The sequence below is a fragment of the Amblyomma americanum genome, chromosome 1 (genome assembly GCF_052857255.1).
Source record: "Amblyomma americanum isolate KBUSLIRL-KWMA chromosome 1, ASM5285725v1, whole genome shotgun sequence".
Classification (NCBI taxonomy): domain Eukaryota; kingdom Metazoa; phylum Arthropoda; class Arachnida; order Ixodida; family Ixodidae; genus Amblyomma; species Amblyomma americanum.
This window is the reverse complement of record NC_135497.1, coordinates 13,277,985-13,292,467: the sequence shown is the minus strand read 5'-3', so window position 1 is coordinate 13,292,467 and position 14,483 is coordinate 13,277,985. Positions and strand designations below refer to the sequence as shown.

Sequence of the window (14,483 nt, the reverse complement as noted above, 5' to 3'; positions counted from 1 at the left end):
GCCTCCCAGACGCCCTCTAGTGTCTCCAGCATTTAAGATTCACAAACAATTGTGTACTTAATTAACAACTTAACCACACATCAGTAACACAAGCAGCAACACCACGCTAAAGGCTTTCGCCTAACTGCACTTTAGGTCAACAAAGTGCCCCCTGAATTTTTTCCATGGAAATTTGGAATCTTTTTTTTTTTCCACGGTTAGTTTTGTTAAGCTTTGCATGCTTCCATGCAGTAACGCTTGTTGTTTATTTTTAATTGTTCTTGTGACGAGTGAAGCTGTGTGTTAGCATATGCAAAGTCTCATTGTGTAATCGTGGAACAAGTGTGAGCTGTCACTGCGGCACCACCAATTTTTACGTAAGCAAGTGCTGTCTTCTGTTGCATGACTGTGCTATTAATCCTCAAAAGTGAAGCTTTTGGCAAGTGTGAGGGTTGTTTTTCCTTTCCAGCCCTGTTGCCTACCAAGACCCACATCACACCAACATGACTCACATGTTTGTGCGGCTCTTCACGGATGCGCTCAATGAGTACACATATGCCGCCATGCAGGCTGGACTCAGCTACTCTCTGGACAACACCATCTATGGCATTGTGGTGCGTGGTTGACTTGTCAGTGTCCCACACTGTGCATGGTCACATCAGTAGTGTAATGCTGATTTGCGGCAGTGATGAAGGGCATGCAAATTGTGATGTTTTGCAAGAACTGAAGCTAAGGCAGGTAAAACAAAGTCTTTGTTGTAGCACTAGAGCCCCCACTCGCAGATTTTGCCAATGTTTATCTGAAGAGCTAGGTGGCAGGTGGGCCACCTAGGTCACGTGACCTTGTGACATCATCACAACGGTGGCAGTCAAATGAGGTTGCTTATGGGAAGAGCAACCAAGGTGGCAGCACCTGCCATTGCAGGGCATCGCTTAACCGCTGCACCACTGCACCAGGAGTGGTATGAGAACTCTCGGCAATTTATGAATTGAAAGAATCAAGTGCTAGCACGCCTTATTCGCATTTGTCCTAACCACGCGGAATCGTCAGTCATTTTTTGGTTTTAACCCTATAAGGCCCAGCATATCACAAATAATATAGGCTATTTAAACATCAGTAGTATTTGTTTATGGCGGCAAAAGATTATCAGCTTCACACAGTGAGCCATTTGCAAAAGCTGACCCTGCCAGTGGGGCAGCCAAAAATTTCAGCCAGCATACTGCTGCTTCAGGAAGTGGCAGATTGGTTTCTAATTTTGCTGTTGATTTAGTCAATGCACCTTAGTATGTGTGTGCAGTATTATCACATCTGGGATGTTCGGAAATCATCCTGATTTGCTAATTTGTACAATGCAGTGACGTCTTTCTTAATAAATCTGCAATTATTTACTTTTCTACAATGTTGATACTAGTAACAGTGAAATTCTGCAATTTCATATATTTTATCCTGCATTTTCATTTCCTGTGCATTGCAGGAATAATGCATATGTGTGGTGTGAATACATAAGTAATAATTTTTTTTTCATTGAAATACGTGTGCATTAATTAATAGCTTGTGGAGATATAACTAAAGGCTAGGGCTCATAGTACAGTGAAAGCTCATTAATTCGACCCCCGTTAATTCGGACAATCGGATAATTTGACCTGCACGCATGGTCCCTACAATTATATATAGGAGTCTATGGGGCAAAACTCTCGTTAATTCGGACAAATTTTACCGCCCATCGGTTAATTCGACCTAGTTCCACGGCCCGCCAAGAGCGGCGCTACTGTAAAGTTGGAAAAAAAGAATGTAGCGTAGGCCATCCGTACGGTCATCGTCATCAGCAGTGCGAGAGAGGGCGAGGGAAGCAAGGTTAGCAGTGGCCGAAGCGCCCGGTGTCTTTCTTTGTGCTTCGTTGCCTCTTGCAGTCGTGCTCAGTCGTCGTGTTAACCCTATCTTCAGCAAGTCTCGTTTTGGCGTGTGTCATCGTTGCCCCATGTTTCTTGCTGCTATGATCGCGGTTATTGAACCCTAACACGCCTTTTCTGGATATTGCATGCTTTGCCAGCGTGTTTACTGTGCTGTTTTTGAGTGCGTAGCGCGCCGTGCCTGCGCGCCTCACCATCGCGTCCTGCTCCGATGGCGACACCGGCAAAGCGGCCGAAGTACAACCAGGCGAAGGACCTAGCCACGAAAGTGGAAATATTGAAGGTGCTGAAGGATGGTGTTTCACGCTCTGACGTGATGGTCAAGTATGATGTTAAAAGAACCACCTTGGCCACTTACGTGAAGAATGAAAACAGCATTATGGAGGCGTTTGACAGTGAAGCCTGCAGTGACAAAAGGAAACTACTGCGGACTGCGGCCCACCCGGAACTCGAAGAAGCCGTAATGCGATGGATTAGAAACGCACGTGAGGCCTACCTCCCTGTGAGTCGGCCATTAATTTGTGCCCAGGCTGAAAGGTTCGCCACAAAAATGAACCTTGAAGAGTTCAAAGCTTCTGAAGGTTGGCTTGCTCGCTTCAGAAGCCGTCACAATCTGACTTTTAAGAGTGTGTGTGGCGAAAGAGCATCCGTGGATGAAGACAGGATTGAGGAGTGGCGGATCACCGGGCTTCGTGAACACCTAGCTGCGTACGACGCTCCGAATATATTTAACGCCGACGAAACAGCGCTTTTCTTTAAAGCACTCCCGGATAAGACGATCACCTTTAAAGGTGACCCCTGCACAGCAGGGAAAAGAAGCAAAGAAAGGGTCACTGTGCTACTTGCCGCCAACATGACGGGAACAGAGCGTCTGCCTCTCCTAGTGATCGGAAAGGCTCAGAAGCCGAGGTGCTTCAAGAAGGCGCGGCGCCTTCCGGTTGAATACCAAGCCAACAGGAAGGCTTGGATGACGTCCAACATATTTCAGTCCTGGCTTCATCAAATGGATCGGCGTTTTCGAGCTGAGAAACGGAAGGTCCTCATGGTTGTGGACAATTGCAGTCCTCACTGCAAGGTGTCGGGCCTGGAATGGATTAAGCTTGTGTTCCTCCCGCCGAATACAACCGCAGCCCTTCAGCCCATGGACCAGGGCATAATCCAGCATATAAATGCAAGTACAGAAAGCATGTATTGCAGCGCATGCTTCTCTGTATGGAAGCTGGGAAGAAGTACGACCTTACGCTCCTCAGCGCTTTGAACATTCTGGCGCACGAATGGGCCAACATGCCTACAGCAGTTATTGCGAACTGCTTTCGGCACAGCGGTTTTGTACAACCGAACTGCGGTGTGGGGGAACTGCCGACAGAAGCAGCTGACGCAACCACAGAAGACGACAGCTGTTTCGACAGCGTTTTGCCTCCTGCCGTGCGGCTCGCGGATTACGTGTCCATCGATGATGGTGTCGCCATTGCCGGTCAGCTGACCGAGGACGAAATCATCCAAGAAGTGACAGGCGCCGACAACGACGATTCGTCGGAAGATGACGTTTGTGAGCACCTGCCCCAAATGCCGAAGCGCACGGTGAAAGAAGCCGCAGAAGCCTTGTCCGTGCTGGAAGACTTCTGTGAACAAATTCCGATAACAAACTTCTTTGCCAAATAAAGGTATGTCATGCTGGGGCAAATTTCATGTTTTTTGTGGTTCATTCGATATTTCGACATTCGGTTAATTCGACAATTTTTCGCGGTCCCGTCAGTGTCGAATTAACGAGCTTTTACTGTATGTTAAGCCCACATTTTAGGCCAAGTGGAGCCACTGCGCAATTATAGCCAGTGTCTGGCTGCGCTAAATCTCTCTATTATCTATTCAAAAATCTATCTGCAGGTTTCACAGAGGCATGACAAGATTTTATAATTGTGTTCTCTTTCTTCTTTTTTTTTCCAGCTGAGCATTAGAGGCTACAATGATAAGCAGCATGTGCTGTTAGCCAAAATTATGGACAAAATGACAAACTTCGTGGTTGACCAACAGCGGTTTGACATCCTCAGGGAAGCTGTAAGTTAAACATGTTGCTCAAGCTTTTAGTGAGCACCCAAACTACCTGTGCCAACTGATTCTGACAGAGGCAGCTGGGCACTTTCATTTCACTTTACCTCCCTTGTGAAAGTAACAAGGCGGCCTGGAAGGGAGAGCACTTTGGCACTACAAGCCACATGATGGGGTACCACTGTTGCACTGCCGAAGCTTGTAATGGGTGATGTCATGTTGAGCTGTAAGCTGGACAGACAGCTGACATGATGCTGAAACTCCACCCAGGGTTTTTGAGCTCCGTCCTTGTTTCACTGTAGTGCACCTCTGAGCGTACTTAGCTTTGTGCAACACATGTGCAACCAGCATCAACTTTGTGCTTGCAGCTTGATGCACTAACATGGATACATGCAAGGTATTCTGCATTGGCTGAAATTGTGTTTACATAGGTAAAACGGGAAAATATTAAGCTTACTGAATCATCAAAGGGAGGTGAAAAAGTGCAATCCAGCCAGCATCGAATGGGCTAGCTGAACGTGCTTACTGTCTGGGACACTGCCACTATCGTAGCCAAGAAGGATAAGCGTGACAAGACTCCTTCTTCACTAGCTTCGTGTAGTGAAACATGCATGCTATCAGTAAGATTGATGGTTACATGCCCTTTATACTCTTATCTTCTGCTGCATTTAAGTGTGAGCTTCAAAATGTCACTTACATAATATTTGACTTGTTCAGTGACTGCAGTTTTTCATTGATACTGTGACATCTCTACAGACAAGATTTCATCAGAGCCCTTGCCTACCATTGTTAAATTGCCCCACAGGGGGCCGTCTGCAGCTTGCAGGCGTTGGTGAGTGGCAACACCACAAGTTCCTGAGCATCCGCAGGGACATCCCCGCAGGGGGATGATGGTGAGCAGTGCATCACCATGGACCTGAGCACTCGCGCTTAGCTGTGTGTGGCATCGCCGTGTCCGGGGAAAGGGGGATCCTGGTAGTTCAGCCGATGCTGAGCGTTTGGACCTTTAAGGCCCCTCGGCGGAGGCAACACACCACTGTGGCCCCAGCTTCCTGTAGACGGCACCTCCGGCCTGACCCGACCGGGGGAAATCGGCAGTCGCCTTTTCCTGTCCTGCCCTCGATCTTTTTCTTTCCTATTTCTTCCTTACAACTCTCCTGTCTCGTAGTCACTTCTTAGATTTTCTCTTTTTCCTGGCGGCGAGGGTTAACTGTGTGTGGCCAACTACCCTGAGTTGCATCATATTTGGTTGTAGTTGAGGTGTACAGCTGGCGTGGGCAGGACTTCCTTGCAAGTTTTTGTCCCGTCCCCTTGTAGGGCTCCATGGTGGGTGGCTGGCACCGTGGCCGAAAAATATATGCTCTTTTTGGCTAGACTCCTATCCAAACACGATCGCACTCTGAAGGGAGTGCAGAACGAGGTAACGAAGTTTTTTCCGAAAAAAAAGAAAGCAACATTCGCTAAATTTTATGTCCTCCACAGTGAATCAGCTAGGAAACAAGCCAGAGTTCTATCCCCATTCCTTGTGGCGAAATGCCTAACAGATACCCTGGGCCCTGGCTACAAGGTGTACAAAATGGCCAGTGGAGACTTACTGTTAGAGCTCCTTGACAATGTCCAGAACTCGAAAATCGCAAACATTGCGTCCGTTGGAGAAATCCCGGTCTTCATAACGGCACACCGATCTCTAAACTCCATCCGTGGCGTCATCTCTGAAAATGACTTCATACACCTAACTGAAAAATAAATGCTGGAAGGTTTGTCCGACCAAAATGTCACAGATGTGTACAGAATCACAATCCGGAAAGACAACAAATAGATACAAAACACTTGGTTCTAACATTCAACACAATTACACTGCTGGAAACCATCGAAGTAGGATACCTAAAAGTAAATGTCAGGCACTATTTTCCGAACCCACGAAGATGCTTCAATTGTCAAAGGCTTGGCCACGGCTCACAGAGCTACCGCGGCCGCAAAACTTGCGTAAAATGCGCTACAAAGGATCACGTTTCTGTTTATTATTTTTTTAAACATACTCCAGTTGTGAAGACCAAGCAGGGAGGGCAATACAGGTCACAAGAAAAATGCATTTCAGCGCCACCATTGGCAAGCGATCACAAAATATAAAACGAATAGGGTGCAGTGCAAACAATAGAAAGGGGAAAAAATGAATCAGCAATCAGTGAAGGAAAAAATCAACCCAGGGTATTTCGTACACTTGCTTCAAAAACTGTTACATTATCAGCAGAAAAAATGTCTCTTGGAAGTGCATTCCACTGGGTGACAGTGCGTGGAAAAAAAGAATTCTCAAATCTGTTAGTACGTGCAAAGATTGGTTCCAGGTTGTGATGGTGGGAGTGCCGAGTTCGACTCACACGTGGATGTACCAGTTCACTGTGGAATAGATGGAAATGAAGAAGCTGATAGGCTTGCATCATCAGATGCCGAACTGAGTAGGATGGATATAAAACAACTTACATACCAGGACCTCGGGCCACATATTAGGACTGCACTTCGCAAAGAGTGGCAACAGGATTGGGATGAACAAACAGACAACAAACTGCACACAATAAAACCATGGATTGGGAGGTATGCCTCAGAAGAACGAAATAGACTCAGAGAAGTTGCTCTCTGCAGACTGAGGATAGGACATACATACCTCACACGCTCACATCTTTTACAGGATACTCGGGCACCACAATGGGCGAGATGTGGAGCCCACATCTCAGTTGTCCGCACATTAATCATATGCCCCAGACTGGATACACAAAGACGACAGCACTTCCCTAAACTTTAAACATTTCAAATACCAGTGCACCCTTCTTTATTTTAGGTGATAACCGCATGCTTTCATTAGATAGGGTTTTTAAAATTTTAACTGGTGTAGGTTTTTTACGAGAGATTTCATTATCAAAGTAACCTCAGCACCTCCTCATTGCTGAGGAGAGTGCTGAGCTTACCCATAGCTGCCATAGGCCTCGCTCGTCTTGCTCAAACAAGGACTGTGGTTCAGGCTACCTGGCTTCGCCTTTCATATATAACTCCTGTTATAACAAGTTTTAGGCGCTATACATCACTTTAAGCCATTCCAACAGATGTTTAGGCACCCTCTTCACACTCTATACTCACTACTCTTAGGCCCTATACACTTGGTGTTGGTTTTGTCATCTGTACATATTTTAGCCTGAGTCGACCAAAAACCTCTTGTTTGGTGCTCTTTGGCCTTAGGTGCCCTTGAGCCATAAAAACCTAGCAACATCATCATCGTCATCATCAAACTCTCTTGCTGCCGCCCATTTTAAATGTTGCCGAGAATGGCCACCGACATTCAGGAGGCATGACTCATTGCACAGACGGGAGAAATTTCATTTTTTATGACTAGGACTCTAAAGCACATGGTCGATACGGTGACAGTGCTGCTGGACTTTTGCTCAAAAACTCTATGTTATGAAAGGTTCATGACCTCTCTTGCTTCCACAAAGAAAGCATGCACCCATGGCCCACTTTCCAGTTAATTGCAACATGCGTGCTAGTGGGGAGGAGGGGACAGGATGGGGACGCCCCTCTGCCGAGTGGGTCTGCCTGGGACGAAATATGGCTCAAACACCTCGGTCACTGTGGGATCATTTGATGTGTTCAAGTCTGGGGTGTTCCAGCATGGGGTAATGAATTGTGTGCTCAAAACACTTGGGCATAACTGATTCTGAAGGTTAAACCTAGATGTAACGAACCTCCGTGAACCAAATTTCTGAATGTTTTTCAGTTTTCCAACACTGCCCTCATTGAAGCGTATGCGGTGAAGCGTGTGCATTTGTAATCTCCATGTAAGGGTGTTGTGGTGGTTGACCATGGAATAACAAACTCTCTACGCCATCCATTTATCAGCTACTGCTGCATTATTTGAAATTTGGCTGAAGTACGTAAAATTTTCGTATCAAGTAACAGTAAAACGGAAATAGCCATGAGAGAGACGTTTACAGCTTCGGTGTGCGAATGCAAATGACATAATGCACAGTGCTCCTGTGGTACCACTGCCACTCAGTAGTGAACGCAGCAGTCTTTGGAGCTTCCGGTGTTTTGCGCTACAACAATTTGTGTTCAAAAGATGCGGCAAAGTAGTTGTGGGCTGCTAGCTGCTTCTCACGATTTTGGCACCAACAGTCGATGCGTGCATGGACAGAACCCACCGACTGAGAGAAGGGACAAGCCCAGAGAGATGGGCGCTATGCTGGCCATGGCGATTATGGTGATTGCGTGCTCAGAGTTTTTTGTCACCCATGTTTCTTGTGTTGCTTTGCTGCCACACATGGCTCCTTTCATTATTGCTCAGTCGACATGGTGGAGTTTGTGTTGCAAAACTTTTATGATGCTCGATAAGCACACTGAAAATGTCAGTGTTTCACTTACCTCTGCTGTTATGGCATCGAGTTGGTGGAGGTTTTGCAGTAAATATTTGCTATGTAAGTTCATCACTGTTTATTACACATTTGTTGTGCATAACCTTTACAAGTCTTCACGCAAAAAATACTTGGTAACAACAGCCTGTGTGTTACAAAGAATTAACTTTTCTCAATTGCACTACATCCAGGTTAACTGTAGTGACAAATTTCTGATGGAAATTCTTTTTAAGATACCCTTTTCCCAAAGGTAATTCTTTCATTTTATTTTATGTGGCGAGTTAAATATCGCTATTCTTTTGATGACATAGCATTCTGGCTTGTAGCATTATTGCAGTTACTAATTAGGAACCATTGATGTACTGAAGCCAATGTACAGTTTAAAGAGCAGTGCAAACCATATTTAAAACTGCACACTGCTACCCTCTTTATTTAGGCAGCACCTTGCTGGAAGGCTACTCAATGCTTCATGGCATTGACTTTTCCTCAGATTGTTTACTGCTAAGGAGATGCTAGCGTTGTGTTTCAGCAGTTGAAAAAAGCTGTTTTAAATTTGGCAAAAATGGCTTCCAGCATGTTTTGTTTGGCTTAATGAAAACACTCATGCTTGGATGTACTGCTGATATAAGCATCTTACGAGGGAAACTCACAATGGTTACATTACAAATCAGTGGGAATACAGGATGCAACTTTCTTCTTTGGCATTCAAGCAAAAAAGAAAGGCAGAAAAGATCCGTCACTTACCTGTGGCCAGCCCTCACAGTCTTTGTGAAAAGTGAAAGGGGAATTTTTTTCATGCTGCAGTACGTCCGTGGCCTGAAAAACTTCACTGCTGAGCCCCCACACCAGCACGCAGTCTACTACACCTACATGCTGCTGGCCCAGAAAGTGTGGTCACATAATGAAATGCTCGAAGCCACAGAGGGTGAGTGGTTGTCTCACTGCTAGGAAGAATCACCAGGATACTTTCTTCTCTTTTTCGTGTTATTGAGGCACGAGCAGTTGTAATGCTTGTTTCTGGAAAAATGAGGCAGCGCTACTTTTTCTGGGTGAGCGCACACAGACAGACATGGGCACTGTCTGTCATGCCTGCCTGTGTGCTCGTCTGAAAAAAGTAGCACTGAATTACTTTTCCAGAAACATTGCATAACTGACTACCCCGTGGCGCGTCTTATTGAGTGTTAACGGTGTTGCTGCACGAGTCTGCCTGGCTCATACATCTTCCCTCGAGCGATAGCCTTCATCGACTGCGCACCTCTTGTTAGCGTTCAAGCTTCTTGGTGTTGGGTATGTGTGCCAGTCGTCAGCTGTTTTTCATTCATTTCTTGTTTTGTGGTGTGCTGCTTATTCATGGGCAGAAGGAAATGAATCTTGCCGAAAAGCTTCTCTTCATTTAGTGAGAAGGGTACTTCATTCCACACAAAACCTTAATACTGTACGAAGGGTATCCTTTGTTAGAAGGTGTCAGTGCACAGCCTAATGCTTTTCCACACAGGTCTTCAATTCCAGTTTCAGAAAGGCATGCATTTTCAGATTCAGGACAGGTTTAGTATGTTTGGGAGTCACATGATCACTTAATACATAGTCTTTGGTTGCATGTTGCAGTCCAAAATGGAGTCCACATTACGGACTGGGAGCAATAAGAAAACTACTTACAGTAGACTCGCGATAATTCAAACTCTGATAATTCGAACTACGGTTAATTCAAACAAATTTTAAAATTTTGGTTGGCTTGCTATATTTTTTGATGTATTTTAAAGGTGCCTAATTTTTACCGCAGATTGTCTTAAACTCGTTTAATTCAAAATTCTTGGCAAATGCTTCCGGCACTCAAAAAAGCAGCAGCCAAGGTCAGATACGTCAGGTTTGCATCACCGCTTGAACTGAAAATTCGGCCCCTCATTAACTCGGATGTGGTCCGAGAGGGGCCGTGTTGGAATCGCCCCGTCACCGCATAGTTTCATCTCTGAGCTTCGCTGCCAGCCCATGATGATATAGACTATCGGCCGTATATCAGGGAGCCAAGGTTAGTTGCGCACCGGATGGGATGCTGATTTGGGCATCACTTGTTTTTTTGTTTTTTTTTTTCCAACAGTACTGGTCACCTCCGTAGTTAAGCTTCTGTACAAGGTTATCAATCATGAAAGGACTGAAGAGATTGTTGAGAGAAATTTTGACCTGGTGGATTTCGGGGAGGTTGGGTATTCTCTGTGTTGGGCCTTGGATTGAATGTGTTCCTGACCGCTGAAGCCCTGAGAAAGAGCGGAAAAGCACAAGCCCTTGAGGGCCATGGGTGCCGTACCATCTGCGTAGGGCAGTGACAGCTTGATGGCCTGTCCACTAAGGGTAGCAGCAGTATAGTGCAGTCCTGCATGACCTCTTTGGGCGGTGGACGGGTGGGCTGCTGTGACCAGATCTGTGTGGCTGTTTCAGTCGTTGTGACGTGAACGAGTGCATACAGCGCAAGCAGCACCCGAATAGATCCATTCAACGGCACTTCAGGGAGCAAGTGTCATGAAACCCTTGCCTGATCTCTAAGGTTGGCAGACGGGCTGTTATGACTGGGGCCTACAAGTGACCATAAGATGCCATCTGCTGGTGAAGCTATTCTCCTAATAGGCCAACGAACTCACGGTGGCATTGCACTGCTCAGGGGCAACAAAGTGACATGGAACTCGCACTGGCAGGAACTGGCAGTGTGCGGAGCTCATACCAACGGCGTGGCAGCAAATGGGTTCCAAGGAGAACACTCCATCCTCATCATCCGCATGCTCGCCGCCTTTCTGCTTGTCTATGAGCACGTGAACGAGTGGGCCTTGTCCTGGGGACTCCTAGCCACGCTGGGGAGCGCCTTTGGTTTATAAGGCAGACACAGGAGAGTGGACTCGTGGTGGACTCGTGTGGTGTGGACCAGTGTGGTCTCGCTATGTAGACTTTCTGTTCATGTGAAGGTGCTCTTTTTGTACATAATGTAAGTACAAACGTTCGTTTGTTCCTCCTTCAAGAAGGCTTCGGAGTGTCTCTTCCTCACAGAACCTGGGCGCCGACTTGAGCGTTGTACAGGAACTGCATCAACAGACTCATAGTGAGCAAGAATTTTTTTTAGGCTGTCACATGGTCACTGCCTGTGACTGCATTCGCCTGAAATTCCCTTTGGATCATAACACACTGACAGTTGCGGATCTCGAATCCTTTGATGCCGTGTCACTTCAACAGCAGGAGTTGAGAGAAGAAGCTCCTAACTTTCTGGAAATGGAATCTGTGAAGCTGCAGGCTGTTGACATTCAGGTGTGCTGCAAGAGGAACAGGCTGCCAGCTTAAAGTTGCAGACGGGCTTTTGAAATTTAGCTGTATCACAGAGGTAATGCTCGGAATCCTCTCTCTACCACACGGCAACGGGGAATGCAAGAGGCAGTTCAGTATTGTTAAAAAAAAATCGCACCAAGTTCCGAGCGTTCATATCTGAGATGACCCTCGGTCATATTCTTTTGGTGAAGTGTTGCAGGGACTTCCTGAAAAGGGCGGCGTCTGCCACATTGAAGATTTTGCAAACAATTAAGTTCCTCTGTTGCAACTCAGTTGCAGTGTTGTTTTTGTGCTCATTGGCTCTCATGTCTTTTCAGAGCTTACTAAAGAGAGAGTCCAAGAAATGATTCCAAAGTTGCTGTCAAGAATGCATATCGAGTGCCTTATGCATGGAAACCTTACTCGTCAGGTATGTTTTCCTACACTGTTAAAACAGAGCTTTGTGCACTCCTCTTTTTTTCTTGTTATATCATTTTTTTGATGCCATCGTTCCGTATTTTTGTGTTTGTTCATGCCAGGATAAAATTTTTGGTAGGTATTGTTGGTACAGTGAATGTTTCAGAAAGCATTAAGCATCGATCAGCTTTGCCAAATTTGCCCTAATTATGCACCATTGACAGCCCAGTAATATCCCAGGCTATGTGGGTAGTTTACTAATGTGATGCGACCACTCGCTCGATTTTCCTGGGGCATTTCATGTTCCTAGACTTCCCCACTGTTTGCGTGCAGCATGCCTTGGACCTGGTTGGCATTGTGGAGGGCAGCCTGCAGGCCTCGGTGGGCACCAAGCCTCTGCTGCCCAGTGAGCTGGTGGGACACAGGGAGCACCAGCTGCTCGAGAGTGCGTTCCTGCAAAGTGCACTTGACTGTAAACACCAGCAGCCGCTGTTAATCGCTGTTGGATTAGCCATTTTTTAGACCAGGTTCTAGTTTTTGTTACTCAATGAAAGGAGTGGACATATTTACCTGCATAATGAACCCACTTTTTTTTTCCAGAGAAGTTGGCAGCAATTATGGGGATTGCTAATTACAAGGGGAAAAGAAGTTTTGTCACACTTTTTGTAAGAGCTGAAATTTCATGTCACACGTCTGCCTATTCGTTCATCTGTTCATCCTTCTATCATCAACAAAAGCATGCGGTAAACAAGTTGCATCAATACGGCCGGTGTTTAGCATTGTTCGCTTCTAAAGGTGTTTGCTGTATCTTGGGATAGTTGATAGCTCCGGCCAATCGCAGCAAGATAAAGCGAACATGCTGAACACTGGCCCTGAAGGTAAGGCACATTGTTTTTTTATGTGAGGGTTAAAAAACTAAAGTAAAATCTCAACGTAAGTGGGGGCTGGGTTCATTGTGCGAGTGGGTTCATTACACAATTTAATACGATATTTGCGTATCAAGTCGAACGCTGCCCATTAACAGGAAGCCCCCCAGAAGCACTCGTTAATGTCACCGTGCTAAGTGCAGCCTGCATTCTCAGTTGCAGCTGTTAAATTGAAAGGATATTTTTGTGGTTGGAGTAGACGCATGTCTTGGTATGTCTAGATTTGGAATAGGCGCAGAAATGCTACAAATGCAGATTATAATAAAAAGTTTAAAGGATTACAGACACCTAATTTTTGGTTGCATGTTTTCTTCTTTGTAATGATGTGTAAGACATAAGTACGCATGGATCATGACATGGTACTTGCCTATGACCACTAAGTAAATTGTGACCGAATTTCTCTTTCATGCTGTTTCATTTTCAGCAGCCAAGCGGTGGCTTTGATGTCAATGCTGCATATATATATCACGCAAGGCATGAAAAAACTGTGGTATAATCGCTGCTTTCTTGTTTTAATTCATTACAACACTAAAGCCAGCCTGCCTCAGCAGCTGGAGTGACAACGGATGAAGAAGCAGTGATTATATCGCAGCTTTTTTACATGTCTCACATGACCTACACTGACCTTTGACATCACAGTGCTGTTTAAACTGAAAGTGCAGTAGCATGAGAGAAAAATTTCACTATTAATTATTTAGCAGTCGTAGGCAAATACCACATGGTGTGATCCATGCATAGTAATATCTTATGCATCACTGCAAAGAAGAAAACATGCAGCCAAAATGAGGTGTCTGTACTCCTTTGAAATGCTGGGAGTTAATGGGGAGGAAACATGCACATGTTCCTTGTGCAGCCTTTGGTCTCCTCAATTTGGCTGCACTTTCGAGTCCAGGAGGTGCCGCACTCAATTTGGCAATGCAGCTAGCGCCAGCTGCACTTCGGGACTCAATTTAAATGGATGCTGCTCGAGTTCTTCTGCACTAGCCTCCTGGAGAGTTCTCTTTCGTGCGTGTACTGCAAGGTGCTTGGCGCACTTCGTAGCAGACGGCTCCGTGGTCATGCTAGTTTGACTCAGCGGCATATGCGCTGTGCTCTCACCAAATAGCTGAAATGTGTGCGTGTGTGTATTGGCGCATATAAGCGACTAAGCAACTGGCTAGCAGGAGCACTGCGTATAGGTTCTCGCCTTTCTGTCCAGCCTCTCATGTTGCTTTACACCACTGCTGTTTTGTGTGCAAATATTATTATTACACGCAGCACGATGGATCGTTTGTATAAGAGATAGATGGTGAGATGTTTTTTAATACATGTGTGATCGCAACATGTCTGATGACTAGCGGCAACATCATCCATGCCTCCACTTACAATATTGCTGCTGCCATCAGCCCACGCCTTCACCTACCAGTCAGTGTCTGATAATCAGCCTGCCGCCACCGTCCGCCGAGAGTGAACAGGAGTTGTTGAGTTCAGATAAGTCCAAGTTATCATGCATGAATTAAATTTCATGGCTGCCTCACGAG

The 14,483-nt window shown here is 45.8% G+C and overlaps 1 protein-coding gene across 3 annotated transcripts in view; it reads left to right on the top strand.

The window, feature by feature from the left end:
• Ide (Insulin degrading metalloproteinase) overlaps positions 1 to 14,483 on the top strand; it is an 81,522-nt gene that overhangs the window by 43,602 nt on the left and 23,437 nt on the right. For all 3 annotated transcript variants that reach the window (XM_077643019.1, XM_077643027.1, XM_077643017.1), the window contains 5 exons: positions 449 to 593; positions 3,834 to 3,944; positions 9,140 to 9,260; positions 11,959 to 12,050; positions 12,371 to 12,482. In XM_077643019.1, coding sequence (XP_077499145.1) covers positions 449 to 593; positions 3,834 to 3,944; positions 9,140 to 9,260; positions 11,959 to 12,050; positions 12,371 to 12,482 — 581 coding nt within the window. The remainder of the gene's footprint in view (positions 1 to 448; positions 594 to 3,833; positions 3,945 to 9,139; positions 9,261 to 11,958; positions 12,051 to 12,370; positions 12,483 to 14,483) is intronic.